Source organism: Haemorhous mexicanus, chromosome 8 (assembly GCF_027477595.1).
Source record: "Haemorhous mexicanus isolate bHaeMex1 chromosome 8, bHaeMex1.pri, whole genome shotgun sequence".
Classification (NCBI taxonomy): domain Eukaryota; kingdom Metazoa; phylum Chordata; class Aves; order Passeriformes; family Fringillidae; genus Haemorhous; species Haemorhous mexicanus.
In genome coordinates this window covers 19,168,721-19,195,678 of record NC_082348.1, presented here as the reverse complement: position 1 = coordinate 19,195,678, position 26,958 = coordinate 19,168,721, and the positions used below count along the sequence as shown (strand labels likewise).

At 38.0% G+C, this 26,958-nt stretch overlaps 2 protein-coding genes and 1 long non-coding RNA gene across 3 annotated transcripts in view; 1 reads left to right on the top strand and 2 right to left on the bottom strand.

Moving 5' to 3' along the window:
- LRP2 (LDL receptor related protein 2) overlaps window positions 1–10,738 on the top strand; it is a 109,417-nt gene extending 98,679 nt beyond the window's left edge. Inside the window, 11 exon segments of the mRNA XM_059852359.1 lie at window positions 10–230; window positions 658–837; window positions 1,351–1,470; window positions 3,359–3,449; window positions 4,014–4,081; window positions 4,240–4,360; window positions 6,913–7,042; window positions 8,968–9,087; window positions 9,183–9,290; window positions 9,719–9,790; window positions 10,246–10,738. Coding sequence (XP_059708342.1) covers window positions 10–230; window positions 658–837; window positions 1,351–1,470; window positions 3,359–3,449; window positions 4,014–4,081; window positions 4,240–4,360; window positions 6,913–7,042; window positions 8,968–9,087; window positions 9,183–9,290; window positions 9,719–9,790; window positions 10,246–10,407 — 1,393 coding nt within the window. The 3' untranslated portion in view covers window positions 10,408–10,738.
- Window positions 10,739–13,905: 3,167 nt separating this feature from the next.
- Window positions 13,906–18,617, bottom strand: DHRS9 (dehydrogenase/reductase 9). Its single transcript, XM_059852358.1, has 5 exons — window positions 18,504–18,617; window positions 18,107–18,437; window positions 16,295–16,553; window positions 15,025–15,188; window positions 13,906–14,205 (listed from the first exon to the last, which is right to left on the bottom strand). Exons 1-5 carry the CDS (start codon window positions 18,615–18,617, stop codon window positions 13,955–13,957), a joined length of 1,119 nt encoding a protein of 372 aa, XP_059708341.1. The 3' UTR covers window positions 13,906–13,954.
- Window positions 18,618–21,962: 3,345 nt separating this feature from the next.
- LOC132330547 (uncharacterized) overlaps window positions 21,963–26,958 on the bottom strand; it is a 34,160-nt gene continuing 29,164 nt past the window's right edge. Inside the window, exons 5-6 of the long non-coding RNA XR_009487339.1 lie at window positions 22,455–22,579; window positions 21,963–22,167 (exon numbers count right to left, since the gene is read on the bottom strand). This is a non-coding gene — a long non-coding RNA (uncharacterized LOC132330547). The remainder of the gene's footprint in view (window positions 22,168–22,454; window positions 22,580–26,958) is intronic.

Below are 26,958 nucleotides of genomic sequence, written 5' to 3'. Positions count from 1 at the left end.
TCCTTTCAGGCTCATGTATTGGACTGACTGGGGAAGGCAGCCAAAAATTGAATGTGCCTGGATGGATGGACAACAAAGACAAACTCTGGTCTCTGAAGACCTTGGCTGGCCAACTGGTCTTTCTATTGATTATTTGAACAATGATAGGATCTATTGGAGTGATTCTAAAGAAAATATAATTGAATCCATGAGACCTGATGGGACAGACAGAACCATTGTACTACATGGAGGTAAGAATTTACTATGCAATTACTAGTAACCAAGATGTGTGCTAACAGCACTTGGGCTTCACACGTGGGGCTACATTTGGGAGCTTTTCAAACAATAAGTCCTGGTAGTGTTTTCTCCTTTATATGGTGATCAATGGTGCACCAGGCTCAGGGATGCCAGGTAATTACTCCCAGAGTAGAGGTTGTGACCCAAATAGGAAACAATGTGAAAAACTGGATTCTTGCTTTTTTTATGTATACTATTAATCAGTATAAATTAATGTGGGCACTGAGACATGAAGAGGTCAGGCACATGAGGATATAAATATATGACTGCATGTGTCTTAAAATGAAAGGAATAAATAATTTATTTAAGCTGAAGAACAGCAGTTTTGTCGGTTCTGCTGAAGATTTGCTTGCTAACAGTCTGTTATTTGGTTCCTTTGAGAAGTAGGCAGTCCATACAGCCTTGATGTCTTTGAAGGCCATTTATATTGGATAGCTAAAGAAAGAGGAGAAGTCTGGAAGAAGGATAAATTTGGGAATGGAGAAAAAGTGAAAGTTCTGACTGTAAATCCGTGGCTTACCCAAGTGCGCATCTATCACCAGCACAGATACAACCAATCAGGTGGGTAATCAGGATCCCAGTGAGCCATTGTCTGCTATGAAATTGAAGTTGGTATTGATGTCTGCAAAAAGCTTAGTAAACTTTTGATAATGTGTCTATTAGTAAATGATAGTATTAGTTTCTGAAAACCTAAAAATTAAATACAGGCTGACAAGTATTTTCTGCACACCCAAAATGAAATCAACAGCGGAACACCAGACACTGGTCTTTTGAGTCTCTAAAATATGACACTGTCATTTCTCTTTTCCCCCTCCCTCACAAGGACAGTTGTAATATATATTTATCCTGGCAAAGTGCTGATCATTTAATACTTGGAGTAGTTTGTTCCTGGTGCTATATGGGCTCTCAGCAGCCATTGTCTCTCCCTTAAGAATGTAAGGGTGTAAGAAAAGGCAAAGAGGTTTTAGTGTAAATGTGGTATGTTGACACAACTGACTATGGAATTGCCCTGCCTTACCTCAGGAATATGCTGCATTGCTTCTTCAAATCTTTATCACTTTATCACTTTTTCAGTGCCTAATCCTTGTAAAGATGTCTGCAGCCACCTCTGCTTGCTGAGACCAGGAGGATACACCTGCTCATGTCCTCAAGGGACTCGGTTCCTAGAAGGCAGCAGCACGGAATGTGATGCAGGTAGAATAATTTGTCAAACTGGAAATGAAAGGAACAGAAGCTTTTCTTTAGGAATACAAATACATTACTGAATTAGAAGTATGGAGAGATATGCTAACTGATGTAATAGATATTGGTAAGTCAGAATATCTGGCTTTTATTCTCAGTCATCGCTGATTTGTGGTCATCTTGTACATTTTCTTTAATGTCTTTGCATGTCATTTGTAAAATGGATATAAGTCTGTCAATCCATCCAAAGTGGACCCAGCTACAAAACTGGTCATACTTTCTGATTTTTCTTTTGAAATTCCAAAATATTTTTGAAATTCCAAAATATTTTTTAAGAATGTTTGATTTCAGAACGAAGAATTTCTGACAAATTATTGTTAACGATTTTGTTTACAATTCTGTAGAAGCTCTTACTTAATCAGTAAAGAAACGTAAAGTTTACAGAACTCAAGAGTTCGGAGAGAGATAACTTCTGGATAATTATACTCTGGAAAGTCTTTTAGGCACTAGAATTTCATGCTTGCAAAGCATTTGTTGCATTGCAGCAAAACCCTCACAGTGCTTCCAGGAGCACAAATCAAATAGAATTTCTCAGCATTTGCTGAGAACAGTGAAAATACCACTGCAGAATTTCTATTTCTCTGTAGCTGAGAGTCTGCATTCTTAGCTTACAGTGGTGTGGGTGGTAGCCAGATGTCCTTGTACTTGTCCTTGGAACATATCTTTAATGTATTATGATTTGTAACATTATGTCTGGCATCTTTCCTCTGGTTAATCTTCTCTGAATTATATTCTTATTGCACTGAAAGAGAAAATGTCATCACTTTGACACTGCTTTACCTCTAAATTGCATTTTCTTAATAATTATTAGTGATTTTTTCTATTGCCATGTGATGTGAGCTGCAGAAAGAGATTATAGTAATATGTAATAGCAAATGAATGTATGCAATATGTGTTTAAATTAGGGATCAATAGCTGTGTCGATTGCATTTGCTAATTGCTGCTTATTGCTCTGGAGACACTGAATTTGATATTCTTTACTCACACTTTATATAAAATGTTTGGGAATTAAGAAAACTGTGTTTGTGCAGTGACCAAACATAGTTTTTGTACATATATTTAGTTTATTTAGTCCTATATTAGTTTATTTTGCAGCTTCTGAGAGACAGCCTGTAAAACCTCTGCCTTTCCTGTTTTTTGTAGCCCATTTACTTGAAGGGTGTTTTACCTGTAAGAAACATTGTAGCAACACACTCCCTTCCTCTGGCTGATAGCAATTTTGTGATTTATGTCCATCCTCAATCTATAGCCTATAATAATGGCTCAGATCCAGGGCTTTTCCTATGTTAAGTACACTTTTCTGACAGCATATCTAGAGCTCTTACTGGAGACTCATAGGATTTTTTTCCCCCACTTGATTCAGCATTAGAATAATGCTCTTCCTCTATGTGTATTTCCATCCATTGCTTTTCTTCATAAGTAATTGCATTCCAGTTTGGCCTTCTCTGTACGACTTCCTGCCAATAGAATTAAAGAATCTGGACAAAAGAGAGAAAGCATTGGTGCTTTCTGAATGGAAAGGTTTGAAGGGTGGTGTTGGGCTGTATTGCATGAAAGAAAGGAAGTGAGCAGACACACAGCTCTTGAGCTGACTGTGCCTATACTCTACTAAGTTGTTATGTTCTGAGAAGAGATTTTGCTTCAATTTATTTAAGCTGATTTGGCAGAAAAAAATAGACACAAGCAACAAGCACATGTGCTATCAAACCCAAAAATTCTGAAAAGCAGCCTTTAAGTTTGCACATGCAAGATCTATAGAGACAAAGAAAATGCATTATTGATATTATTTAGTTTGTTGAGGATGTCTTGGTAATGCATATGTGGCTTCTGAATTTTGCAGCTATTGAATCCCCTCCCACAATGCCGCCAGCTTGCAGGTGCATGAATGGTGGAACGTGCTATATAGATGAAAGCAGTCTCCCCAAATGCAAGTAAGTCTGTATGTTGTTAGAGTAGTCCTGGCTCGGACTATGCTGGTTTAGTCTCACAAAACAATAAAGTCTTTGAAATCTGTTGGAAACACTTCACAAGGTGGCATCTGCAATAGCATTTTTATAACAGTTATGGAAAAACACATGCATAAAAATATCAACAAATTAGTAATGTAAATGTATCAGTTTGGGGAAAAAAATGCCAAACAAACCCAAAACAAAAATCCAAAAAAGGCAAACCTCTGAAGATTCTAATAAAATGCTATATCCCAAAATTATTACAATGGAAAAGTAACTCTCAATAAATGTAGCTTGGAACAGCCAGCAGGTGCCACCAATGCTCCACTGAAACCAGACCTCTGACTCAGCACTTTTTATATTCACTTTTACTTCTCTGAATATAGGAGACATACTATATTTACTTACAGTCAGTGCAATATATAATTACTGAGCACGGAGTTAAAATTTCTGGGTTGTTGATAAACATTTCAGAATGTAATCATAAAGGTGAGATCCTAAACTTAATAAAAGCCATTCACTCAGCTGTCCTTTTTACATTTACAGATGTTCTTATGGATACACTGGGAATTATTGTGAAATAGGATTGTCAAAAGGAGTCCCTCCTGGAACAAGTAAGCTTCAAGAATATATTGCACTTGACATTTGAGCTAAAGAATTTGTAATACCTCACCATGATACCTGTTCAGGGTCAGGCTTTTAATTCTCTGGGCTCTTTTTTGCACTGACCTATGCTTGCTTGAATGTTTTCTTATTCTTCTGTCTTTGACAGCAGCAGTAGCAGTGTTGCTGACAGTCATACTGATCATCATAATTGGAGTGTTAGCAGTTGGAGGCTTTTTTAACTACAGACGTACAGGCTCCCTTTTACCAGCGCTTCCAAAACTACCAAGGTATGTTTTGAAGGCTTTCGGAGCAGGAATGTCTGTCAACTGGAAATGCATATTTGTTTCTAAATATTTCTGAAAAATCAATTTTTTTGTCATGTGCCCATTCTGGTGGAATATGGGAAGTGCAGTGTTCCAGCAACTCCAGTGAATTTTTCATTCCAGGCAATACCGTAGCTGATCATAGTTGTGTAACAAACGATGACTGTAAAACTCTTTGACATTCTAAATTAGCTTTTAAATAATGTGCAACATAGAAGACTGTTTACCAGATCTGAAGCTGCATATTCAGTTCAAACAGATACAAAAGACCGCAATTTTCATTTTCTTTAAAACTTTGACCTGAGATGAATTGAAGAGATCTTTTAACAGTGAAAGGCTGTACTCATCTGCCATGCTGTATTCATGTGCTTAAAAATATGGCACGTGTGTAGTGACCTTTTGTTGCCAATGCCTGAGACAATGCCTACACTGCTGATAGCCATACTGTTGAGTGAAAACCAGCTTTGTGAAATGTCATCCAAAATATTTGATGTTTTAAATCAAAGGATGATGAAGGAAATATATTTAAATTATTTAAAATTAATTTGTTTTAGAAAGGATTTCAGAATATGATGCTTTGAATTTTTTTAGCTTTAAGCTAATTATGTGTTTTAAAATGCATAAAAGCACATCTTCATAGTCCTTGCACCCATTTCCCAGTTATAGCTCTTAAATCAATGTAATTAAATCACTGTAGTCAGTAATGTGGATGAAGCTAAAACTGCTTCCTCACTGGAGAATTACACTGAACTAGTGACACTGAGTGAGCCCAGATGAAGACCACCAAGATAATTAGAGGGATGGAGCAACTCTCCTACGTAGAAAGGCTGAGAGAATTGAGTTTGTTCAGCCTGGAAAAGAGAAGGTTTAGGAGTGACCTGAGGATGATTTTCTAGTAGATGAAGGAAAGTGGGAAGAGACTTTTTACAAGGGCACATAGTGACAGGACAAGGGGGGAATGGATTCAAACTGAGAGTAAGTTTAGATTAGATATTAATAATTAATTCTTTGTCAGAGTGGGGAGGCACTAGAACAGATTTCCCAGAGAAGTTGTGGATGCCTCATCTCTGGCATTGCTCAAGACTGGGTTGGAAGGAGCTCTGAGCAACCTGGTTTAGTGGCAGGGGTCCCTGCCAATGGCAGGGAGATTGAAACTGGATGATAGTTAAGGTCCCTTCCAGCCCTAGCCATTCTATGAATCTGTGATTCTAATCCAATTTATTCATGAGTTTATGTAGTTAAATTGGGGCCAAATTTTTGTGCAGGTAAATTCTGAAGGACAAAGAGGCTTTAAGAGATCTCCAAGCTACTCACTGAAATTCCCTGTTTCCTGCGTGTTTGAATGGAAACTTCCTGCATTGTCAGATAGTGAACAAGCTGAAATTTTAATGTACTGACTTGATCTTTACTATTTAACAATGCTTCCCACATAAGTTACAAGACTGCGTGAAAAGGAGACGTCAGTTTTTTGTCTGTGAGGCTTGATTTGCATTTATTTCTGCCATGAATATGTCTTTGTGCTGCCATTGCTCAATCCCTCTTTAAACTTGGAACTCATACCTTTACAGCAGCCTTAACTCAAGCTATAGCTTAGCTGTTGCCTGCAGTATGAGACCTGTCCATGTACAGGAATCATAGCTAAGAGCTACCTTTTAAAAATTGAATCAGCTGATGCCTACAGGGCCAACTGGTGATGTGTGCACACAATGCACCAGCTGTTGGAAAGAAGTCTAGCATGAGCCAGATCCAGTGAGGACATACAACTGGACATCTAATTCCAGTACTTCTGCCTTCCTTCAAGTTAGGCAAATTTGACAAAATGAAACCAAAGGTTAGCTATGGAATAGATTTGTAGTTAGATGGGGATGTTACATATTCGGATTTCTGTGTGGTAATGTCCTGTATTTGGTTACTGATTTCTTTCACTTCTCTTATTATTTTTTAGCCCAACAGTGTGCTTTCAGACCATTTCCAGTATTATTCATAAATATCTAGAGTGCACTTGTGGTTGTCATAAATTTATACACAAATTGAACATTCACTAGTATGAAAACAGTGTCTTGTAGGTGTCTTCATGGTTTGCATGCATAAATCTTCAGTATAGGTGTTGGTGGATTTATTTTGTCAAATTTCAGATGTGTGTTTTAAAAACCAGTTTCAATGAATTTGAATAATTGAGTGGATCCATGCATTTGTCTTTAAATCAGCATTGAAGTAAGGGTGTTCAAAATGTCAGTAAACTTTGTGAAATTTTATTTCATTGACATCATTTGATGTCTACATAAGCACACAAAGGTATTTGAGATGATTATGAGTGGGCTAACTTAGGTTAAAAAACTCGTTAAACTAATAGAGAAATACAACTTCTGATGCTAGCTTGCCAAAATTCAAAGTGATAATTATGCTTAGAAGAGCAAGTGAAAAAACCTGTATTATAAACTCTCTTTCTATGTAATCTCTTCTACTTTCTTTTTATTTTTGTCTGTTTGTTTTTGTCTGTTTGGGTTTTTCTATAGTTTAAGCAGTCTTGTAAAATCTAATGAAAATGGCAATGGGGTAACTTTCCGATCTGGAGCAGATGTGACTATGGACATAGGAGTCTCTGGCTTTGGGGGAGATTCTGCTATAGACAGAGCAATGCAAATGGTAAGGTTTAGTTCTCAAATAATTTTTTAAATTGTGTTCTTTTAATGTAATTAGTAGCTTGTAGAAGGGAGCCTTTTATCTATAAAATGATGGTGGGATGATAAATGTGTTCTAGAAAAAGAAGTGAACAATGATTGATAGTTTCCTGAAATAGCTTTTAGTAATTTGAAAGCAAGGACAATTATGGGATGTTCTTTAAAATAATGTGCATTTCTCTAAGATTTATATAGCAGAAATTATGTCAATTACCCTCTTTTGTCTTTCGGTACGTTCATGGGATATAAAGGGAATGAGTAGACAAATGACAGCATTGTAACAGGGAATTTTTGAGGACCTTTGTGTTCCATAGTACAGTTTAAAATGTGTAGTTTTCCAAACCAGATAGTAAGTTTGAGCATTCAGAAGGAAAACTCACTCCTAACCACAGAACTCACTATTTTGTGCAATACAGTATAGATTTGGAAATTTCTTAATTTATGAAGTTTAAACAAATCATGTTTAACATTTATGGGGACATCATGAAGTGTAACTCTACTTAATCCACGTTTTGTTATGCACATCTGAGAAATAGCAGATCCCTGTGTTATTCTCATTTACCTCAAGTACAATGTACAAATGACTTTTACTCGTAGGAAACAGATCATGGATATGTTTGAATAATAAGCACTTTCTGCCAAGTATAAGGTAGAAACTCCCTAAACTGATGGTGAATAGATATGAAATGAAACAGCTAAAGATAAGCTCTTAGTATGACCTTTGCCTAGATGAAAAAACACAGTCATTGTTAAAATTAGGCAGCTTGTGTAACAAAACATCCACATAAGCATTTTGGTAAATACTGGAAAAATATCTTGAGGCTTGTATATTACCCCAGGTCTTCTTCATGCACAGAGAACTTTGCTGTACTTGGCATTTTCTGGCCTGATACTGACATGCTGAAGGTCAAGCAGTGCCATTTGTACATTGCCAATAACAGCTCTGGATCCAGACTATGTCTGCTTATGTGGTGTTAGTTCTCCCTATGTAATCAGAGTGTAAACAAAAAAATTGTTATGTTCACTGGCAAAGAATTCAAAGGGTTTGGTGTACAGCAGTGGAGAACTGTGGGATGTGCCTCCTAAAATTTTAACATCAGAAATGCATGAGTAGATGTTGGATATTTTTCCATGGGGTGATTCTTAGTCAATCTAGTTTGAGAGAGCTGACAAGAGTTTTCTGTGTTATAAAAAGCCATATTCTGCTAGCAAAAAGCATGATTCCATTGGGCATGAAGCAGTGTTTGTGAAAATGAGGCAGGTTTAAGGGACTAGCTGCTGTACTATTCCTGTGCTGTTCCTTGCTGGTTCTGTCATGAGGCTGTGTCAAAGAGCAGGACAAATGCATCTGGGTGGGGTTTTGTTTTCATTATCCTCCTACCTGATGTAACTCATCTGACATAACCGAGGGGACACACTGCTTTGTCTCAAAAAATACAGCAATCTCCTTGCTGGGACAAAATGAATGAATCCCATTCTTTTATATATCAGTTACTGCTTATTAATTTGTATGTCATTTTGAAGTCTCTAAATTAAAATATTTATTTGGATATTATTCTTCCTTTGATATCTCTTCCCTGTTGAAAGTATGATTTGTGAAAGTCATCTTTCCTCATCATAAAATACTTTGAGTCAAGTATTGAAATGTGTGTGGGGGTTTTTTGTCCATCTAGGAAATGGGGTAATATTGGAACAATCAGTAGTCCAGGCTGCCAAGTCAGGGAATAAAAGTAAATTGATGTTGTATATTTAACAGATAAAGGTTTTGTCTAAGCCTATGTGAAAGTAAACACATGTTGTTCCCCAAGATGAAGAGTTTGAGTACACATTAATTCCTAGGAGTATGGAGGTGTTTATTCCACTGCAATTGTTGGGTTTTTTCCTCCGTAGAATGAAAACTTTGCAGTGGAGTCGGGGAAACAACCAATCACGTTTGAAAATCCAATGTATACAACCAGAGATGGTGGAGCCAGCACAGCTGGTGCAGTTACAGTCATTCGGCCAACACTTGTAAGACAAATTTTGGCTTAACTTTCACCTTTCATTTTCCCTTATGACCGCCTTTTATTCTTTAAAGAATATTGATTTTCTTTCTTTTCCTACAGGTAGCAGGAGCTGGTAGTGGGGAAAATGAAAATTTTGAAAATCCTGTTTATTCCTCTGTGATATCTACTAGCCCGAAGGAAACCCCTCAGAGTACAGATGCACCTCCGGTAGGAAATTAAAACGCTCTAATGCTGCTTTGTTTGTTTTCTGCTCCAGATCAGAAAAATTGAATTGCTAGGGAAGATGCAGCCAACTTGTAGTTTCATGTCCCTCAATAATTTCCCTTGTATTGTTTTCAAGACATTTTTTTCCTTTTTGATGTACTTGTCTGGAATATAGGCTTCCATAAAGTAATTCAGTAATTTTTGTTGCCTCGTCTTTTGTGAATACTTCTTTAGGTGAAATAACTTGGTCATCTAGCAAAAAAAAAAGAAATTTTTGTTCCATGCTTAGAATTTCAACATAGTGATGTAAGAACATCCATCTGAAGTCACTGGGGTAGCAGTCAATGCAAGTGAAATCCAACATTTTAATGGCAGTTTCCAGAGAAGTTTTGAGAAAAATGTGTGAAGTTCTAATAATTTTTATGTTTCAGGAATCAAAGTGGAGTTTCTTCAAGAGAAAAAAGAAGCAAAACACTAATTTTGAAAACCCAATATATGCAGAGGTATTGTTTATATTACATAATTCTATTTTTCAGCTAATGTACTGATGGACTTTGTTCTTGCTTTCATAGGATAAAGATTATTGGTAGATTCTGGTGCTATGTGGAACAGCACAAAAATTCCAGTCCAGGTTAGGGAATGAAGTGGTTGTCAGAGGTTACTAATGTCATGCACAATGAGGTGTTGACCAGGCTTAGCTCAGGTGGCACTGCTGCTCTTGACCTTAAGCATTAGAGCAGAAGTTCCAGAGTATGGAGTAAGTTTCTAGTATTGTTTTTACTCAGCTGTACTATCTAAGGTGAAATTAGCAATTCATTTTGTTACAGGTGGTGTTTTGCAGAAATAATTTGTACCGTTTCATTTAACTTCAGAAATATTTATTTACTGTTTCTGAAAGCTAATGTTGAATGTATGGTGCATTAGAATGTAAGGTGTTATTTTATTATTATTGTTTCAGATGGAAAAGGAGCAGCAACAGGACACAGAAAATGTCCCTACCCATTCTCCTTCACTGCCTCCCAAGATTATTCTGAAGAGAGACCAACCACTAGCTTACACAGCAACAGAGGATACATTTAAAGACACCGCCAACCTTGTTAAAGAGGACTCTGTGGTGTAACTAGGTAACTCATTTAGGGAAAATTAGACACATCCATTTGCACGTATATTTTTTATAAACAGAAGAGTAAGGTTCACATTCAAATGCTTTATAAAAATATATACATCTCTTAGCTAGTGGCTGGAGATGTATGTTGAAACTATGCCTTGTTTTTTTGACAAATGCCAATTTCTATTTTTATGAACAATTATCGTGATGTACTATATGTATATCTTTGCACTGAAGCTGTCTGAAAGTAATGTTATAAATATATTGTACATTTGTAAATTTTTCTGAGATTATCTTGTTCAGTGATGTTGCTAGTAGAAATTTGTATGGAATTGGTCATATATTTAGGGCTAAATTAATTATATAAATGCTTAAAACTAAAAAAAAAAAAAAAAAAAAAAAAAAAAAAAAAAAAAAAAAGAGAGAACCAAACAAGGCAAATAAAGGAACATTACTGATTTACAGGGTCTTTAGAGTGTACCTTTAATCACAGCACCTTTTAAAAATTCTACTGGTGCTCTGGGCATCTTTGCCGCCTATTTTATATCGTACTGTATATAAAAATGGGTATCTCTTCCTCTTGTGTTAAACAAAAGATGCAAGAGTCAATGCAGCATTATTATGCTGAATACTTACCTGTGAAAAATGTTGTTCTTACAATATTTTAATTGCCTGACATAATTTCCTCTCAATCTGTAAGACACATACTTTTCCTCTAGGTTCCAATTGACACAATTCCATTAATAGTGTTCCTATGAAGACTGGATATATTTAGATTTTAGTGCCACAACTACTTAATGAGCTTTTCTCTTGCTCATCAATGGAATACCTCTGTTCTTGGCTGGAGTCTCTGGAACTAGGTACTCTTTGTACTATGAAGCAGCTAGGTTTCTGTAACAGCTTATTTCCAAACAGCAAAATATGAAAGATATTGGTTCATTTCAGAGTTCCTTCAGGGTTTTTTTAATGTGAAAATTTAATTTTATTGACTATTTATTTCCTGAGGTGGATATTAATAGAAAGGGAAACAATTTCTACTAATGCAGTCTCTGTACTTATCTGGTTTTTCCTCTAACCTTCCATCAGAATATACTGTTGATATTTTTAGCTCTTCTATTAATTAGCCAAGATAGTTTCCACAACATGAACCATTTGAGAAAACTCCAATTACAGGACCATGTTCTTCAATATTCCTGGCTAGCTACTCATACAAAAGATTTTTGATTTTATAATGATTGAGACTTTTGCTATTTGATTGTTTTATATCTAAATTCTCAAAATATATACTGTTTCTAATTAGAATGCTTGTAATTACATTGTACCATACTTTGATTAGAAAAGACAACTGAAAAATGATGCTGCTGAATAAGTCTAATAAACATATTATTTTATCACATTCCTATACCATAATTTGTGTCGAGGCTCTATGTACTTTTTTCAGTTGTGGAGACTTCCGTGCACTCTGAGATGAAAACAACAATGCTTTAGATAAAGTCAAATAAGAAGAGTGCTTACTGCTTTACACGACTGTTTAAAGTTCATCCTGTGAGATGATGTCTTGGTACTGACATTGTATCTCTGTAAGTGTGAAAGCTGCCCTGTTACACACATTCAATAAACTGGCCCTTGAAACTGTTACTATTGAGAGACTGACAATGAAGGTAGTATGGACATAAGTGATTAAAACCTTTTTCAATTACCTTTCATATCTGATGTCAGAATCTGATGCTTTGATTTTTTTTTTCCTTTAAGCACATTATGTGTTTTTAAAAGAGTTTTTTCTTGAGTGCATTAATGTAGAAAATTCCTTAGAGTCTGCAACACAGCAGACACATCTGTTAGGATTTCTTTGGGATGCAAGGTGCTGTTCTTAAGGAAAGAATTTACAAGCTTTTAAAGGAAGAAGGCAGGGCTGACCCTTCTGAAAGACTTGTCTGCAGTTGCATACCACGAGAAAAAGTAGTGTCAGTTTTTGGAATAGTCTTTGTCAGCTCAAAGATTTGGAACCAGTGTTGGTGAAAACTGCTAATATGTGAGCCACGTATCAGAAATGGTTTCTTTTTCCTGTAATAATTTTAACTTTTTAGATATGGAAGAAAACAGTCCCTGGGTTACTCTGTAGAAATGTAGTATGTATTTTTGGTTGTTTAGCATATCTGATGGGGAAGGATTCCTAAGCCTTAACTGGGACTCCTCCTCTCAGTAGCATAGCTACTGAGTACCCTTCTGATTATCTACTCTTCATCAGTGTACCCTTCTGATTATGTAAAATTTAAGTTTTGGTACTTTGTACAACAGAAGCCTTAGATTATACTCATAACTTTATTTTTCACTTGTATTCTTTTTCCCTTATCAGGACAGTCCCTGCTTGAATTCTTAAATTTTGGACTCTTTCTGTTTCAAAGAAAGCTGATTTTTAGAGATTTCAGCAACTGTCTGTATTCTGCAACTATAGAGCTGATTAATTATACCATTATTTTTTTCATGTACATTCTCTTTAGAGCTGCCTGGCCAGATAGAAAGATTTCTCTCTCTGCAGGTATTTATTGTGAAATGAAGTAAAATAAATTTATTCTTGAAGCTGTTTGCTAGAGAATAGAACTTCAATGAAATACTTGAAGGTTACTAGCACTTTTTATATGCAGTCCTTTTTTTGCCCATTGCAAACACGCTCACATGCCCTCTCACACATAGTGATGAAACTTCTTATGTTTGGAGTTCTGACCTGCACATGGTATTTTTTTAAGCTTAATTGAATTGCACATTAATGATTAATCACCAGCACAGCACTTCAGCAAATAAAACCTTTACCCCTTCAATTTTAATATCTCTAGGAGCACCAATTTGTGAGCCTCTGGCCAACAGCTTAAGAGATAGAAATAGTGTACAAAAGGCACAGTAACATAAGCTAATGTTTTGCCATTCTGGACATGCTCTGTACAACTGCAAGAATTTGCTATAGCCTACACTAATGAACTACTTCATCTGATAAGTGAAATAATAATAATTTTAGCTTGCAAAACACAATGAGGATGAAAGAAATACAAATGCATATTGTTTTTGTATTTTCCCCATAAACTATACTAGTATTAGGAAGACAGTTAAAAGTGTGCATTTTGATACTCTGTTTGCATTGAACAGTGAAGTTTTGATTTTCCCTAGAATTGCATATCTGTAAAATTGCTTGTGGTTTTTTTCCTGCAGAATTGAATAATCAAGTGGTCACATACTATAAGTGTAATTTCTGGAATATGCTGCAATAGCTGGACTTCATTATTATTTGACTTCATGTCTTGTGTGAATAGTATTAACTAGCTTTGTAGCTGAAAATTTTATGAATGCAGATCCTATAGAGGTATAATTTTTGAGCAACAGCCTTCAAAAACATGCTGGATTTACAAGCCTACCTGTTAACTCAGAATTTCAGGTAAGGTGGGGTGAGGGATGGAGAAAGGATCTTCTGAAAAGAATTTTAGCAATCTAGTAACTGGTAAAGAAGAGGACATCTAGTTTTGGTAGGATAAATATTTATTTCTGCACTGCTGATACTGTGTTACTACTAGACATTCATCAGAACTCCATGAACTGGTCTCCTGCTCTCTGCTGGAGCTGGAAATGTAATACGCAGCAGCATATCAGATAGACAGCTCGGGGCATAGGAGAGAAACAGCCAGAAGAACTTTGCATCCCATCCAGCTCTGTATCGTGTCCTGGGGTACTTTGCTATCAGGGCATGTTCCATGCATTTTATGACATTAGAAATATCATAGTCACACAGTCTTTTCACTGATGATCTTTGGGCTTTTATATCTGTAAACAAAAAAATAATCCTGAAAGCATTCATATGCATCATCTGTGTGAGAGTGTTCTTTATATCCAAAGGTTTGGCTACAGCTTCAGGCTTGCTTTAAACTACTGTCTTGAGTGCTGAGAGCAGTATAGCTACAGCAAAGCAGAGACAATAAAGGCTACAGAACACCCAGAAGCCCAATAAGCAAAAACCTCCCTGGCCCATACTGTGAGCCAGATGTTCCACAGAGTATGTTCTGTGTCACACTACACTAACAATTAGTTACCAATAAGCAATAAATGTAGCATATGGCCATAGCAGCTCATTCCCACTGGGCATCCCACCTGTAAGTATTGAGGGACAAGGAAAGGTAGCATGACCTAATATCTCACCAGTCTCGTGTGTGAACTAGTATCTAAGGCCTCATCTAACATGCACATAGTAAGCAACAGTCAGTGATGGAGCATTAAGGATGTCGAGTAAATATTCACAGAATCACAGAGAGGTTGAAGTTGAAAGGGACCTCTGGCATCAAGCCCCACTACTTAAGCTGGGTCACTTAGACCAGGCTGACCAGGACATGTCCGGATGGTTTGGAATATCTCCAAAGAGGGGGACTCCACAGCTGCCCTGGGCAACCTGTGCTACTCCTCAGTCACCCTCACACTGAAATGTTCAGCAGGAACATCCTGTGTTTCAGTGTGTGCCCTTTGCCTTGAGTCCTATCCCTGGACAACACTAAAAAGGGCTTAGCTCTGTTGTCTTTATAGCTTCAATTCAGGTATTTATTTATGTTGATAATATCCCCCCTGAGCATTCATACAATCCTTTCTACTTACATTCAACTAAGTATTTTTCTCCATAGGAGTCCCTGATCTCAGGAGTCAGTCTGTTCCAAAGTTTGAAGAGGTATTTCTCAATGATATCTGAATTAACTTCTTCTGCCTTAAAGAAACCATGCTCAACAATGCTTACTTTCACTCCAAAAGGCCGCATTTCTATCCTAGAAGAAAAGAAACCCAGTAATCTCCCTGACCATCCAATAATGGCACAACTGTAAATCATAAGTAAGTTGAAAATATGTCACATTAATATTTGAGAATTTGATTATTATCTTAGTATATCAGAATTATTTTGAGAGGTTCAAAGGTGTATCAGTAACAGCTAGGTGCATCTTAGTCACGTATAATCATACAAAAGTTTTTGACAATTTCATATACTGTTGCATTTTTTTAGTCCACAACAACAGCAGATTATTAAAGTGTCTGAAAAAATGTAAAAATGAAAAAAAAATTTCAGTTGGATTAGAACTTTATTCTTTATCCTATGGCTAAATGGCTATGGTTAAATGATTAAATGTTAATGCAGTAAAGGTTAGTGGGCTTCCTCATAGTGTAGGTCCCTCTATGTAATTTTGAGTTGCAGTGCAACAACTCCTTTGGGTTGAAAATGGCATCTTTGTCTTGCTGGGCAGCTCAAGAGACTGAGGAAGCCATGTTCTACAGTGTGTAAAGGAATGGACCACATATATGTTAGCCATTAGTTTCTATTTCTTTAGGGTGTATGGTTTCTTTAAAAAAGTACTCATAATGGTTTGAAACCAGTTTTCCTAGTCACTTGACTCACTGGGCTGGGCCTTAGCTTTCTAGAAGCAGTGCAGTACAACAGTTTCAGCAACGGGGCTTCAGCTTAATTTTCTGAAGTTACAGTTACCTTTGGTAATGTGGTTGCTGTCTGGAATTGCCCGGCTCAGATTGTTGTGGAGAATTAGAGCAAAATATACAGGCAAGTATAACTTGCCCAAGGAACTGGATGTCCGACAGGGCTATATTGTTGATTTACTTTCAGGCATGCACTGAATTCACACGCCTGAAATCTGCACACTAACAACTTGTCTGGGACATGAAAATTTTCCAAGTGCAGCTCCTTGCTGTGTCTATCCGTAGTACTGGAGACCGACATCTTAAAAAAGTGACCAGTCCTCTTCTTTTCTTTTTCTGCTTTAGGCAAGATTTTGAGAGGAATCAAAATGGGCAAACATGCAGTCACCTGTCCTCAGCATGTCTGGAGTCTGTTCTTGGATTTATGCATGTGTTTCTGGCTACTTACCGTAAGGTGTCAGAGAAAGCTTCCATGCCCCACTTGGACAGACTGTAGCCACCCCCTATAAAAGCCATGAGACCTTTGGCATTAATTAGATTGATGACTCTTCCCTCAGCTTTTTTCAGAAGTGGCAGAAGCTTGAGTGTGATTTCAATCAATCCCAGCAGGCTGACATCCAGGACTGAATGGAAGTCTTCAATCCTCAGCCAGTCAGTAGGTCCTACAGGTGCAGTTCCTTCAGCATTTGTCACCAAGGCAAAAAGCCCTAGGAGGAATGCAAAACCATTTATTTCAGTATATGGCAATATCTTACCCTGGAGTATCACGTGTGCATTGGGAACCAAGCACACAGTCTGCAAAAACTTCAGTGAGATGAATACAGTTATCTGGAGTTTGCTTGGATGGTCTACTTTGTAAACCTGTTAGAATTTGCTGAAGAGCATGGGTAAAGTGTTAAAGGAAAACTTTTTTGTTTGGAGATGTGGGCCATCATGCTGGGCTTTATCCAGATCTGCTCAGATATGTAAGCTCCTAACACGTGTTTGTATTCTCGTGAAAATCAAATGGTCTGCATAGAAGTGGAGAGACTGATTGTTTTGGGGTCTAAAGGTCTGAACCAAATGTGTAGAATTAGTCAATGCTTCTAAAGAAACTAGCTTAGCCCTGTGTATTGATAGTACTGCTTTACTACCTTTATAAATTACCCAAGGAACTTCAGATAAATAGTGACGTTTCCTAGAGTTTGCTGAGGACAACCTGTGCCTGAGGGGAGAGGCTGAAAGTCCAGCACTCAGCCTCCATAAAGAGTCTTACACACTGAGGTGAAAGCATTAGCAGTGGCTGTCCTGGCCGAGAACGTGGGGCTTTCCACAAGTTGGGAGCAAGAGCCTGCTGGAGGAGGTAAGTGCTAATAATTTTGTTAAACTCTCAATCTTTGCATGCAAGAATGGTCTGGAATACTGACAATAAGGCCAAAAGCCTATTACAAGCTTTGAGGAGAAAGTCTTATGGTAGAAGATACATGTTTTGCTGTTTTAAGTACTTAATTTATTAATAAGCCTATTGAATAGTTGGTGTAACTGTGTGTTACAACTGGTAGTTACAATGCTGTGATGCCCTTTGGTAGCCTTTAGTCTGAGCTATCAAGACTGATAAATGTGTATTGCCACAGTTGAATATATTTAACATGCAGATCTTTTTAGCCTTTGCCAAACCCATTACTGAAGTCTCATAGGTATCCAAGGGTAAGCTCCTCTTCTTTTACAGGAGTGCTCAGAGGTGTATGACAGGGGTAGTGAGAGCTACCTCTGTAAAAGCTCCAACAAAACTGGCAGAAATTGCAAGTGTTTCACTGTTGCTGTCAGTGCAGTTGTTGAGTACAATGCAAATGTCAGACTTACCCAGGCATGCAAAAATATACTCTTATCTTTACTAGAGGAGGACTGCAGAGGCACTGAATTAACCTTTTTTAATTGAGTGGGCTAAACTGTCAAGAAAATTTTCTGGTACCAGTTAGTACCTTCGTTCCACTAACATTCTTCAACTACACCAGAAGGAGTTTAAAAAACACACCTGGGAATGATCTGGTTTTAACAGACCAAGCAAATAGATTTTTAGGTATCCTGTTGGTGAAAGCAATGGGCAGCATTGCTGGAGAGAATATCTTTGAACTGAGAAATGACTGAACTGAGAGGTGAAAATGTTTCATCAGTGAGATTAAAAATGCCTCTGCAGTGAGAAGAGAGGCAACAGAACTTTTAGCTAGACCAGATTTGGTTATATTGAATCATCTTTCTGAGAAGTTGCCTTGTCACTTACCCTTGCCAGCGGTCTGTTCAGTCACAAACACCACAGCCCTGGCAATGCTGTTGAAGTCTGCTAAGTTCAGATTCACTGTCTTCAGTGAGAGTGAAGAGCAGCACTGTAGCTCTTGGCTTCCTTTTTCTGTGGCACATGCAGCAATGACACAAAATCCCTTTTTGTCAAGCCATTTAGCCAGTGAGTTTCCAAGTCCAGTGTCACAGCCTGTTACGAATACATGCTTTCCATTCAGGTTTCTCACTTTGTATCTGTCTCTGATGACCCAGTAAATGATAAAAGAAAGTATGGAAGCCAAAACTGCTATGTGCAGTGAGTCTGAAAGTGAGAGCTACAAGCAAATAAGTTAATGATATAGAAGTGCAATGAAGCAAATGTGTTCAGCCAACCCTCCAACTTCCTGAGACACAACTCCTGTTAGGGGCTTTGTTTCTGGTTGCAGCCCTTCCAGACCACTGTATGTTAGAGGAGAGCAGAATAGGAGCTTTTGCACAATGCGATCTGGATCCATGAATAATGTGTGCCTTGACAAAACCTTCTGTATCTTTCTTCTCAATAGGTTTTCCCTGCTTTCAAGCTTTGCTGACCAGACTTTCCAGTCAGCTCTGTCCTTTAAGGACATTTCAGACTGAAAGGAATGACCTTATCAGCTCTGAAAGGCTTTTTTTGTGAACATTGGTCATTATGTATGCTCATACCAGAGAGAGAAATTCCCCTGGGAAAAAGGATGATTCTCTTTGACCACTTTTATGATGCTACCCAGGCTGCTTTGCTTATCTGTAACATGGAAGCAGAGTGACCCCAGGAACAACTCAAGAGAAGTGTAAGCTGCAGTGGTGGATCTGATGACTAATTTGTTATGTGACTTGTGTGACAGTGAGTGATTTGCTCTCTGCCCCTTAGACAAGGTAGACTTTGGAGCAGTGCCTGATCTTCTGTCACTTCTATTTAGAAGTGATACACAGCACAGCAGAACATACTATATAGAAAGTGTGTTTGTATAAAGAAATGTGGAAATGCATGGAGATGTTGCCTTAAAAAGAAAAAAAAGCACTGAGGAAACTCAAGGTTTCCTAACCTTGACAACTGATTACTGGTTTTCTATTTGTATTTTGGTTTTTACAAGAACTAAACGAAATGAATTCATTAAAACCAATATTTATGGGACATCCAATAAGCACATTCCAGACATCCTGTTAAGAGAAACTGTTTCACAGTTTCTAAGCAGTTGCCTAGGCTCTAGTTACCTACATATGTGTAGACATGCAGACATCTCACCTTTAAAATGTGGCATTTTTAAAGACTGTCTTCTGTGTAACATTATTTCTATCTCAAGACATGAATATTAAAGAAAGCTCAATGTATTAGGTCTGTTTGCTAGAGCCTGTCTGTTGGTCTTGTTCCTGCTGAGTTCATGAACTGATTTGCATTTATTCTGATCCTAAATTTTGTTGTCACGTCACCAAGTAGGTATATAAAGAAATCTCAGAATCTGATAGTGAATGGATGTTGAACTCTCATTAAATAATTAAATTAGTTACAAAGCTAATAAAGTATAACAAGTGACAACATCCATTACCACTTAATGATATCTGAGTGCCTCAGCAGCCATCAATATGAACTTCTGAGCTATTGACTAATGATCTCTGATTTGTAACCATAAGCAAAAATATACAGGTAAGAGTTTTCTTCACTTCTACTGCATTTTACAGGAGGGTTTTCAGTGAAAGCCCTCCTGTAAACTGCAGTAGAAGGAGAAGAAAACTGAAATCCCAAATTTTTGGGATGTTTGCAATGCTTATTTTAGTGGCCCATCTCATTGTTGCTTTCAGGTTGATGTTATCAGCCCTCTAGCTCAGGTACTTTGATTAGACACTTGGCTTTCTTCCTGTGAATGTCCCTGTTAAATTTGACAAGGATTGCAGTGTTCCTGAATGTGTGCACTTTGAAATCATCTCTGTAATTTTTTCCTGTGTTGGTGACATTTATTTTCTGAGAGGACTCAGAGAGTGCTCTGACAAAGTGCCACTACAACGATGTGAAAGCACTCAGCTAATGAAGGCTTTTGTAATGTAAAATAAAGTCTGAAAACAGAATGTTGTAGCAGCTGATCATGGATCTCCCCCATCCATTTGCAATGTTGTGCCAGGCAATGACATTTCCTTTGACTGCCCATTTAGAATTTGGAGCAGTGCTAGACACAAAAAGAGAGAGGACCTGCTGTCAGCAGACTCTGGTAACCCCGTGCCACTAAATCACAGCAAGGTATTTGGCAAGCTAGTGCAGTGATATATATACTAACTTTAGGACTCAAGTTTCCTTTTTTCCAATACAAAATTAAACAAAATAATTCAAGTTTTGGGCAAACAATTAACCTAATTGAAAACAGGACTTGTAAATCACATCTTCCTTTCTTGGCTGTGCTGTAGGGAGGAAGCAGTGGGCAGTGAGCTTGCACTACTGGAAAGCAAGTTAAATCTGAAACTCGGCTCTGTAGATAAGTCCTGGAGTGTTTGGCCAGGATGCCAACCTGGCTTCTGTAAGGAAAACGCCAGGGATTACTCTGGTTAGTATTAGCCAATGTGTTTATGTAGCAATAATTGGCACAGAAGCTCTGTAAGACAAACGACTCTAGGGGAGACAGCTGAAAGGGCAGCACTGTGGAGTCTCTACTGCTCTTCCTTTCCCTGACAGCCCTGGGCTAGTGTTACTAAGTCTGTATTTCCTAACTGCCTAGTTCTTCCCACGTGCTAGCACTCCTTCTCCAGTTACACAGAGACCTGAGCATCATGGTAGGTTTTGCTCTGCTGGAGCCTTCTGCCTTATGTATTCTGCTAGATGATGTCATTACTGAAAGGAACCTGGGGTCAGAACCAAGAGAAAAAGTCTCCGTTAAAGTTCTCTTACAAGAAAATCCTCTAATTCAGTGAACATGCAATGTTATCCAAAATATCTTGTTTGATAATTGTGAAGTTCTACAAAAGCCAAAAAAAGCCACTTGGCTTCCAAGATCATATTGACTTTGAAATAACTGCATGGACTGACAAACAGTACATTTCCAGAGAAAATGTCAGCATGATATTTCAAAAGTATTGATGTATCTTCATAAATATTGCATTTGGATTAATAATGTAGCCAGTAAATAACTAAAGGCAAATTCTGTTTTCCAGCAAACTTTGATATTTGCCTGGCAAATTGAGAACTTCTGTGATAGAGCTTGGCTTCTCGTGCCTACACACGTGCCATTATAAAAGCAATTGATTTTAGAGAAAAGCAGCATGACTGCATTGAGAGCCCTCGAAGATCCCTAGGTGACTGCAAAGTACAGCATCCCTCTGCTGCTCTGCACTAAAGGAAACCGAAGCACATAGACCCCACATCGAAGGAGGGTGTTAATTTATTCCCACTGGAAGTTTGCTTATGCCAAAGAATTTCAGGCTGGGTTGATGTGTGGGGCCTGTGTGTGCTTTGGATTCCTTCACCCCCCACTGTGCAGGCAGTGCAAAACTCCAGAAGTCAGTGCTCTGCAAGGGGTAGAATGACCTGCCAGGCATCCTGAGGAAGAAGTGCCAATGGGAAATTTAGGACCTGTGGTTCTTCAGAATGAGCACTCACATAGCACACAGTGGAAGGTTTATATTATCTATCAGGCAGCCCACTGAAAGATCATCCAACAGCTCTCCAGAGTCACCCTTCCAAAGCTACAAACCTCTAATTTTCAGTTAATTCATTGAACAAATTGGCAGGCACAAAACATCAGATCTCTTAGGTGAGCTGTTCCTGCACATGCAAAGCTTTGAACTTCCATTTCATGGAAAAGAATTGCTTTTTGGTATGCTGTGTAAACATGGCTTAATTTGATTTGGTGGGCAACAAATAATTTAGGATCTTTATTAATATTTTACCTGAAAAGAAATACAGCTCCAAACTCTCCTACACAGCATTTTGTAGGGAAATGAATGTAGTCTGGTACAGTGAGCTTTCAGCTGATGAAAACTCTGTGATTGTATCTTCTTTGTATAGCTTGTACTTCACATTTTTACCACAGCATCATAAAAGCCCTAGGAAAACAAAACCATTTAAAATCTTAGGTCACTGACCCAGTATTTGATAATTGGAGTAGGGAAAGATTCCTCATGTTGGGAAGAACATTTCTGAGTTAGCATTTTATTCAGACCACTAGCAGGTGCCAATATAAGCAACAATTGTTAAAATTACTCTAGAAAGGAAGGGACTGCATATTCTCTTGTCTGTGCACTAGAAAACAAATGTTTAGTTCTCTTAGATATCCTGCAAATGCATATAATAGGTACTGCTCACTATAACAGTAGAGGTAAGTTCTACTCACATTCTGGGGAGACATCTGCAAGCTCAGTCTATACCTCCAAGTGCTCACAAGTTGTCTTCACCAGCTATTTCCAGTGTCAGAATGTAGAAACAGCCCAATTTGCTCACAAACTTGTGTGCCAAGACCTGCATGTTGGTTAAAAAAAAAATCTCATAAATTCTGTGTCTGGTGGTACTTTCCTAATCAGCACATCAGCAGAGCCCCTCTCCCTGCTATTTCTAATGACTTGTACTGTGATCTGTCTATTTTAGGGATGTACTTGGTATTAATCTTCTGGCTATGCTCTATGCCTGCCTCACCTACCTATGTTGTATAAGCATTGCTGGCTATATATAGTGATTTAAAGAGCCTGGGGGACTGTCAAGGCTCATTAAGGAGAACTAATCTACTGAGCTGAACGGACTGATCTGTGCTTTGTCGTGAAATCAGGAGTCCTTCTGTTGATTTAATAGAGCTTGCTTCAGACCTCCTGCTTTTCTTTTGCATGTGGACAATGTTATTGTTGATGATGTGACTTAATATCTTAAAATACCTCTTTATGCATGAAAACTGTCAGGGATTAAATTATTTTTACTAGTCTAGGGGCAGTTTTTTGATACTAGGAACAAACCAATTTCAACGTTTCTCAAATAAATGCTCAGATACTACAAGCTTACAAGCAGAATCTCTACGGTTTGAATGGGCACAGATGCTAACATATGATTGCTGGGTGTCTTGTTTGCTTAATCTTTGGCCCAGAATCTGGTGAGCACACTTCTGATCCAGCTCTGAGTACTACTGCACAAACATGGCAGCAGAATTTCTTCTCCCATCACACATCTCTTCACTCACAGTACCAGGTGCTGCAGTCAGCAAGGAGGCTTGGGCAAAGACCATTCTCAACAGCAAAATGAATGAATAAGCTTTCTTGTGAAAATTTATTTGAAAGTAACTGAATGAGTAGGAAGTTAAAACTGAGGAAATGAAGTAAAGTGGTAGGACGGAGCTGGAAATGATCTTGCCCAAACAGTTGAGTGGATGTAGGTAATGGCAGCCTGTACCAGACTGGCTGTTGACATGTGGTCTGGCTGGTCCCTGACAAGAGCTGCAGAGTTGTTAGTTCATCCTCTGCACGGTGGGCAGCTCTTCCCCCTGTTTCTCTCCTGGCTCCCTTTGGCTTGGGCCTGGAAATTCATTCTTCTTTTGCTGCTCGTGAGCGCCACAAGCTGCAGTATTGGTTGTTACTGTACTTTCAGCACTCTTGGGGCAGTCGGGATGTGCATGCATCTTGCTGGAGATGTGAGGCTCTACAGGTGACTGGCAAAAATTTCCTCTCCAGGGCAAGCCTGCCAGAAGTGCCTGCATAGCCCTGATTCTAATGGTAGGCTCTACAGTGTGTTTGGAATGACCACAGAACAGCACTCCACCAGCATGCAAAGGCTGTTGCAGAGGAACACTGCTCAATCAGTGTCAGGTCAGGGATCCTGCTATTGTGGGTAGCAATCCTTTGAGTAAGAGTAGGAGAGAAAAACATAAAAGGAGTTTCTCTCTACTGCTGTTTTTTTTTTTTTTTTCCTCTCAGTAAACTGCTTTTGAACTGCAGAAAGTAATTTCAGAAAGTCGAATAGAACCTGCTTAGCATCTCAGAAAACAGTAAAATGGGGAATTTCCCAGTAAGTTCTCCTCTTTACAGAGTGTCCTCCAACTCTCTCAGAACACAGCATGTGGGGGACCTTACTGGAAAAGAAATCACATAAGGAAAATCTGAGCTCTATTCATAGTTTTCTGTTAGCTTGGCATGAGACAGGCTTTTCTCTGCAGAAAGCAGACCTTGACTGATTTCCTATTGATTCCTTAGGTGTATTTTGTAATGAAATCTCTGACTCCTACAGAGGAAAAATTGGCATACTTGAACCATAACATTGGGGAAGGAAATTTGGTTCTCCAGGGAAAATCAAGAAGCTAGAGTTATTCCTCCTGGACTAACTAACACCTTTACTAAGGTAAAGGTGTTGAAGCATATATTGTGCTGACTCTAACAAGTAAACCAATCCAGGTTCTGTGGATGCAATCCCCAGGATGTTCTGACCTTGTGGATGTTATTGGTCTTCCCCCATGAGATGTCCCTTCTAGTCCTTAAAAACATATGTCTAAATATGTTTTCACCTGCCTCATACAGCCTTGTGAACAAGTCAGATTTTGCTGCTCATAATGCAGCACACCATGGTTTGCTTCTTTCCAGAAGTCACTGGCTTCTTTTGCTGGCATTTAAGAAAATGAGGTGTCTGGCCCTAGGAAAGTAAATGTCAGCATAGTCTGGTCCTCTATACAGTGAGAAGTAATACATTTGGCAAATTTTTTCCTGTATTTATAATTTAAATAATGTACTTACAGGTTGCATGCCCTGTCTCAAATCCTGTTTATATTTTCATACAAATGTTAACGTTTGCAGTGATAGTGTCTCACAGCAGCTGGTGGCATACTTGTGGTCTGAGAGGGACTGAATTCAACCAACAGAACTTTAATTCCTAAAGATAAAGATTAGAGTAGGTGGTGTCATTTCATGGTTTCTTTGTTTCCCTAATCAATCCTTTTAACTGAGTAATCTTGGTGGAGAAAAGATAAAAAGCTTTAGTTTCTAAAAAGCCTCCCTGTGAAACAAGGATGTCCAAGGATCAAAAGACAAACAGCCCCTGCTCCAACAGGCTTGGCAAGTGTCTGTTTGACAGGTCCTGAATGGTTGGTTCATCACTAGGGCTAGCAGAAGAAAGGGACTTGCTTGATTTCTGTTTGATTTCTAAATAAATAAGCAAACAGTAATGACAGAAAAAACACATTGAGTGCATTGACTACATCAGCAGATAGAAGTTTTTCTGTTTGGGAGTTCACTCAAAACTACATGCCAACATGAATAATTAATCTTTATTTCTAGACCAAATATGTGTGGATAGTCATGGTGTGGCACAGATGCATTTAAGATTAGCTTTTCATATGACAATATTTCCAAAAAGTCAGAATTACGAGGAAATGTAATGCTACTTTGCAAGGCTTTCTCAGTGAGAAATGTATTGCTTCTTTTGACAAAAATGTCTGGAAATTGCCTCACCTTTTTGAAACTACTCCTTTCCATATTGCATTTTAAAATCAGGGAGAAGCTCACTTCAAATAACTTCTTTCTCTTTTGTAATCTTTGCTGGATTACATAATGCTGCTTTGAACAGTCTGGGTTGAACGCAACAAACCTTTACCCCAAAAGTTTTCATATCTTTCCTAAGGCAGCCCTATGATTTAATTGCTTTGGACATTGTTAATATTTATACTGTTGGATTTTTTTTCTATACTAACACTTGTATTTCTATCTTTATATGGCACTCAGCCCACAAATACTGCAAGGTTTATTCATGATTCATGTGAACTTTCAGGTTGTTATCCATAAATGAATGCAGGGTGAGCTATTTTACCTGCCTCCCAGAGTGAGAATGTGCATGTACAGTAGCTGTCAGGGTAATTCAGATCCTAGCTCTCAATGCAGTAGGTCATTAGTTATCTGACTTGTCTGAAAGACTGGCTGGCTGCCTAAATTCAAGTATGTACAGCCAATTTACATATCTTAGGAAATCCTTTCTTTAGGGAAGACCTCTGGATAGTGGTGGGGTTTCTTCTGGCCCATCTGGTATCTATCAGTCCTGTCTAAGTGTTCTGGTATCTAAAATGGCACTATATGTTTTAGACACACAAATTGCTCCTTGTCTGTGCTACAAGAAGCCACCATGGTAGTCCCCAGAATTAGTTTGCTGTGATTTCTAGATATTCATAACAATTGCGATAATTAAGAGAAAACACTTCAGAGAAGAAAGCTTAGACAAAAGTTATTATGCAATAACTCATGGTATGTATTTTTTCTGGATGGGTGGCTGTGAGAAAGTTCTAGGTGCACTTTTCATGTTGCAAAGACACCTCAGTTTGGGATTGATTTGGAAAACATTTCTGAGCCCTCATAAATTGGGGGCAGGGGAAAAAATATAAAAATGTAAACCAGCTTGTATCAACTCTTAGAGTTCAGTGAATGTTTTTGCTCTTGTGACATAATTCACAATTTTTTTTGAGGGGAAAAATAATACTTTTGGCCTGAAAACAAACATAGTTGAAATTAAAGCAATTTGTCAAGTTATAAGCAATTTTATGAAGAGACCAAATGCCAAATGGAGATTAGAATTTAGCAATGAGTATAATTGGTACTATGGCACATCATAATAGACCAAATTTAAAACTCAAATTTAGTAGGATCCACCCAGTAGGATCTTGGGCCTTTGCAAGCTCTACTGCAGTACTGCTTCTGCTGAAATCAATTAGCACTGGCAACGGCGGCAGCATCTTGTCTTTCACAACTTGCTGGGTCAAACATGGGATTTTTCCAGTTTTCAGTTTGCAAGCAGTATTCCAAAACAGTTACATTCAGATTTGTTCAGTAGAGTGCACATGTAATTTTTGCTTTTGAAAGAATGAATGATAACTTTGAAGTAAT

What these genes read in the sequence shown, in the direction of transcription:
- DHRS9 (XM_059852358.1), bottom strand. Translation starts at nt 18,617, where the DNA reads ATGGATCCAGATCGCATTGTGCAAAAGCTCCTATTCTGCTCTCCTCTA. An exon ending in TGAACAGACCGCTGGCAAGG is followed by an intron (nt 16,554 to 18,106) that starts GTAAGTGACAAG and finishes CATTCCTCCTAG; the next exon opens with GGCTTTTTGCCTTGGTGACA. An exon ending in AGAAAAATACTTAGTTGAAT is followed by an intron (nt 14,206 to 15,024) that starts GTAAGTAGAAAG and finishes TTTTGTTTACAG; the next exon opens with ATATAAAAGCCCAAAGATCA.